General features: G+C 39.9%; 1 protein-coding gene across 2 annotated transcripts in view; it reads left to right on the top strand.

Annotated features, from left to right (window-relative positions):
- The first annotated feature begins 506 nt into the window (after positions 1–506).
- Positions 507–6,000, top strand: part of tcerg1l (transcription elongation regulator 1 like) — a 669,172-nt gene continuing 663,678 nt past the window's right edge. For both annotated transcript variants that reach the window (XM_051922987.1, XM_051922986.1), the window contains exons 1-2: positions 507–1,237; positions 2,380–2,684. In XM_051922987.1, coding sequence (XP_051778947.1) covers positions 2,415–2,684 — 270 coding nt within the window. In that variant the 5' untranslated portion in view covers positions 507–1,237; positions 2,380–2,414. The remainder of the gene's footprint in view (positions 1,238–2,379; positions 2,685–6,000) is intronic.

The following is a 6,000-nucleotide window of genomic DNA, read 5'->3' as shown; positions in this document are numbered from 1 at the left end:
GTTATGCAAATAATCCGTAACTTTATAGTTTACAGAATTAACATCTTTTTCACAATGAAAGCATAAATTTCACTGTAGTTTTCCACTTATCTCAACCCAGAAATAAACGGAAGAGAGAAACATAAAAGCTAAAGCTTTCTCATTTTATCAGCAGCAATGTGTTTCATCTCAGAGTTAGCTGTAAGGTTCCCTCTTGTGGCGGCGAGAGTTACACTTTAATCATACTGATGCTGTCAATTTAAAACTTCCCTGTAGCTATGCAGAAATATGCCATATTTAACAACAGACTCTAAGTAAGTTAATAAGGTCAAATGATAACGTTAGGAAGTACGCGTCTGCTCCACTCACTGAACTGTGCCTTATAAAGTTTTTAGTTTAAAAAGAAAAAAACAAACATATAGATCATAATATGTTTAAGTTAGTGAGGATGCATTACATAACAATCAATATTTGCTTTCCACAAATTTTCGTGGAAGCCACGGTTACTGATGCTCGCCTATCATTTAAGCGTGGGGCTTTCCGCGAGGCGCTGCCGTGGGCATTGTAAAGGGCTCTCGGGTGGAGGGCTGCGTTGGCGCGGTTCTCCAATCCTTCCATTCACACCGTCTCCATTCCGTGCTCCAGATGCGCATTCGGCTGCAGCCAGGCGCACGCCGACAGCTCGGTACACCTGTGAAAGCACAGCCTGGCACAAAAAAAGGGAATCTCTGAATTAGAATAAGGCACATGCGACTAGGACGTGATAGCTGTGCAGTTACCTGGCACGCCCCCCTCCCCCCTTCCACACCGAAGTCTCTCTCCTCGTTGGCGCACCGCGATCTAGTCCGTGAGAGGCGGCGGACTTTCTCAGAGAGAAGAGATTAGAAAGGCAGAAGTGGAAAGCTTGGTGAATCTCCTCTGAAATCCGTGTGTGCCTGCAGAGAGCTCTGTTTCAGAGGATAACTGTAGAGTCCATTTTTGAAAGGAAGACATCTACAGATATAAAAAGCCGCACTCGTAGTCTTCACTGGGATGCATAATGGAATCATTAATTTCTTGATTTGCTACCCCGTCACCCGCAGATCTGTGTTACGGTGCTGAGAAAGCGGGATACTGCAAGCGATTTGAAGAAACAAGAAGAGGGTTTAAAAATTGTGTTTCAGTTTGCAAAATGCTCCGTAAATCCCCATGAACGAAAGTAGAAATGGACACTGTGCAATGACGGGGTTAATTGGGTGACTTAAGCTACACATTTAAGGTAAGTTTATTGCGGCGGTCGGCTTGAAATTAAAACTTGGCTGCAGCATACTATATTATGATCTTTATGAAATAACTTTTTGTTAACTTTACAGCTTACGGGGAAATCATTGTTTAATTCAAGAGGTTTTATGGCATCAAGACATTTGAGCTTGCTTGACCTTTTTTTTAAGATGGGTCTGCTATTAGGAATTACCTTTTCCGAGTACAGGGGCGATGACAATGCATATTCATATCATATTATTGTCTAGACATTTAACTCCATACTGGGGAATGAGTATGATATAGATATGATTTTCATCATCAAAGATTTCTCAGAAGATGCATTAATTGTTCAGTCGTCAGGGTAAGCGTGTGAGCTGACAGTGCACGTGCTGAACTGATGCAGCGCTTAGATTACAAGTGTCACGAGTCAGTTTGGCATTTTCTTTACGGAACATACATGTTTAAACGGTTTAGGAAGCTTTCCTCTTCGTTTGGCATGTTGGGGATTTTTTGAACAAGCTCCCTTATTTGAAAGGCCGAGCGAATAACGCTTTGTTATAGTTAAAGCCAAAAATCGTACGTAAATGCAGCATATTATTTGAAACACGTCACTGAAGAATTTCTGTCTGAAAAGACAAATTAGAGCGTTCTCGTGTAATATCTTCCTAGTGTGCTTAAATCAGCAGAGTGTAGAATAATTTTTAATTCATTATAAACGAAGGAATTCATGCTACGAGGACTTTGCTTTTTCGAATAAATAGATCTGGAATTGAACTTTTCTACAGTTACCGAAATCAGTAATATTTATTATTATTAATAATAAGTTTTAGCTTTGTTGAATAATTATATGTGTATTTGTCAAGGTGTGTACGTATTCACTACACATATATACAGTATATGTTCTTCTGTTACAGATTTAAAGATTACAATGCATTATTTAAAATGATGCATATTGAAAGTAACATCCTCTTAAGTAAAACTCCTGTAAATTGTGTAATAATGTCATGGGGTATTTTTGCCCTTTACTTTAAAGCAATGTTTGTGATGTTAATATCTTACATTCATTAGGCAAATACCTCATCACTAAACTAACTTATTTGTCTACTTTAACCCTATCATCACATTTTCTTTACCTTTTTTTATTTCTATTCCTTAAAGGCAACCCACTGAGTCCTTTGGGTGTAGGATGTAGAATGATCCCTATTCCAAGATTAAAGGGACAACCACAGTTCTGGCAGATGAATGGAGAACCTCCTCCATGGATTTGGATGATCCCAGCTGCATCTGGGCTTTACAGAATAGGTGGCGCCCCTCCTCCTTTCATAGTGTCATCTCCACACCCTCCTCCTCTGCTGCAAGCTGTTGCTGGATGGCAACTTCCTTGTGATCCATTTCTTCCTTTGATGCCACTGCCCTCTTCACCTGAACCAGTTGTCCATCAATTCACTTTGCCAAATGTTCAGGTAGAATTTTTTCTTATTTGTTAATTATTCAGAGTTGAGCTGTTAGCAGTTTGTTTTGGCTTAGCAATAAAAATTATATTACTTTAGTATACTGTGATGATTTTACATTTTATTCTGTGTAAGAATACTGGGCCACTTTATTGACATACACTATAGTGCAGTTGTCTTGGGGATTCAAAGTATATTTATATGTGGGTTGCTGTGTATTATGCTATTGGGTTTGCCTTCAGCAACCACTAGAGGCACTCATAATACCAAAGCATTGCTTTGCTGTGTGACACAACCTGCAGTATCATTTTTAATTCAAGAGTTACAGAAAATATTGCATCCTATGAGCAAGGAAACTTACCAAAGATTTTGACATGTTTGCTTTCAAAACATTAATCACTTATTTTCTGTATAACTGAAATTACCAACACAAGTTTATTAAATTGTGTTTAGCATTTAAGGGTGTGGATTAAGCAAGTTGTATTTTATTTGTGTATCATAGTTTTAATGTACTTGGTTTTGAATGGCCTGGTCCAATACATATGTTTACAGGAAAATGTTGTACAGCAGAAATAAATACTGATATTTTTCATTTTTGATTGTATGTCATACACAGTAAAAGAAATAGTAATAGCAATTAACAACAAAAATGTTTAAAGAAAGCTTTAACAAACAAAAAAAAATCACAATGTGATACATTGCAAAACTGAAATAATGTATATTATGGTCTTATTTTACTGATGTAGCTACTAAGGTGTTTAGTAATTCTGAAATCTATAAATTTAGATTCTGAGACTCTGCCTCATTTATATATTTTGACTTGTTGTCCATGCTTACTGTCATCTCAAAGCAGTGTGCCACTTATTATATCATAGTGAGGGGACATTGAGGCTGAGAGTGTGTCACTGCGTAACGTGATACCTTCGTAGTTTCACTAGATGTGAGAAGCCCACAAGGTTGTTTGAATAGAAAGAGGCACTTCAGCTCAGCTGGATAAGCTGCATTTTGCTGACTTGGAGGCCCTGAATTTGCAGCCAACCTGTTTGTGTGAGGGTGTGAAATGGAGTGGAGAGGAGCCCCTGAATGATTTCTTATTGGTGACATTTACTTTCATAAATAATTGGTGTTCTGAAAATTATTTATACTGTATCATTTCATTTTGATGAATGTGAACATTTAGGCAACTAATAAAGTCTTTAGTTTATTTTCAGTATCTAGCAAGGCAAACACAATTGATGATGTGACAAGGGATATGAGCATAATCTCTTCTTTATTTTTTGCTACAGTGTGTTTTAGCTTTTGTGGTTAGGTTCTGTAATAGTTACATTAGCCCATCATTTTATATATTATTTTATGCATTTCTGAAAAGGAAGCTACTTTTAACAGCAAATGGGCAGCTTGTTCTAAAAGTTAAAAAAAATCAATGGTAAGATACATTTCCTTTTTGTCATAAATCCATTTTTCTGATCTTGCTGTTAATTTGGAAGAAATCACTGGTTACCCTTCAATACAGTACATTTTATGGTTTCAACACATGGGTCACCTTGAAGTTTGGTTTATTAGATTAATATCAGTGCGCAATAACTAACAATAAAAAGTTAATAAATGACTTGACTAGCATTGCCTATTCTGAAACCGCACAATTTTCTATAAAGTATATAGAACATACAATTTTTCCATATAGTATAGATTGTGATTGTTTATTTTTTAAGAGTTTCCCTAAAAAAAAGAGATCTTTTTCTCTAATTTGGGTTTTTCTTTCCCAGATAATCCATTTTTGATTTTTACTTATTGTTTATTTAAAAGTTGTTGATTTAATATTTTTTTCTGCACCACCTTGTTTTGGTAATGGCCACAGACATTTTGAGGGCTTTGTGTTGCCTGTTGCCTACATAATGCTTCCATCATGTGTTACCTTAATGATGTCTTAAGAACGACTATATAAAGCTCGCTCTTCATGAGCTCCAAACTATCCAAGATTGAGTAAGCCTACCAGAAATTCTTCCTTGTTATTTTGGTATTTGATCCCTGCTTGAATTGAATTTTGGTTTCTGTCCTGGTCGCCGAACAGTGGACCAGCTCTACACCCTTAGCAGTGTCCTGGAGGGTGCATGGGAGTTTGCCCAACCAGTCTACATGTGTTTTGTGTACTTAGAAAAGGTGTTCGACCGTGTCCCTCTGGGAATCCTGTGGGGGGTGCTCCGGGAGTATGGGGTACCGGACCCCCTGATAAGGGCTGTTCTGTCCCTGTACAACTGGTGTCAGAGCTTGGTCCGCATTGCTGGCAGTAAGTTGAACCCGTTTCTAGTGAGAGCTGGACTCCGCCATGGCTGCCCTTTGTCACCGATTCTGTTCATAACTTTTATGGACAGAATTTCTAGGCGCAGCCAGGGTGTTGAGTGGGTCTGGTTTGGTGGACTCAGGATTGAGTCACTGCTTTTTGCAGATGATGTTGTCCTGTTTGCTTCATCAGGCCATGATCTTCAGCTCTCTCTGGATCGGTTCGCAGCTGGGATGGGAATCAGCACCTCCAAATCCGAGACCATGGTACTCAGCTGGAAAAGGGTGGAGTGCCCTCTCAGGGTTGGGGGCGAGATCCTGCCCAAAGTGGAGGAGTTCAAGTATTTCAAGGACTTGTTCACGAGTGAGGGAAGAATGGAGCGTGAGATCGACAGGCGGATCGGTGCAGCGTCCGCAGTGATGTGGGCTCTGCATTGGTCTGTCGTGGTGAAAAGGAGCTGAGCTGTAAGGCAAAGCTCTCAACTTACCAGTCGATCTACGTTCCTACCCATACCTATGGTCATGAGCTATGGGCCGCTGCTCCTCCGCATTGAGAGGAGTCAGATGAGGTGGCTCAGGCATCTGATCAGGATGCCTCCTGGATGCCTCCCTGGTGAGGTGTTCTGGGCACGTCTAGCCAGGAGGAGGCCCCGGGGAAGACCCAGGACACGCTGGAGGGACTATGTCTCCTGGCTGGCCTGGGAACGCCTCGGGATTCCCCCAGAAGAGCTAGAAGAAGTGGCCGGGGAGAGGGAAGTCTGGGCATCTCTGCTCAAGCTTCTGCCCCCGTGACCCGATCTCGGATAAGTGGAAGAGGATGGATGGATGGATGAAACAACCAATTGTGACCATATAAACCTGTAAATTAGGAATAGTAATGTCTCTAGCACATATTACTATTAACGGCCCACCGATTGCTGGATATTTTTATTTTATTATAGCATGCATGGCATTCAGGCACCATGACACTGCAGTACACCAATATCTTCCAGTCAGTTCTATATATTTTTGACATGGTTGACACTTGCTAAATATTAACTTTATAGCT

This window comes from Erpetoichthys calabaricus, chromosome 2, assembly GCF_900747795.2.
Source record: "Erpetoichthys calabaricus chromosome 2, fErpCal1.3, whole genome shotgun sequence".
NCBI lineage: Eukaryota > Metazoa > Chordata > Cladistia > Polypteriformes > Polypteridae > Erpetoichthys > Erpetoichthys calabaricus.
Note: the sequence above shows the minus strand (reverse complement) of the source record. Positions and strands in the feature narration are given on the sequence as shown.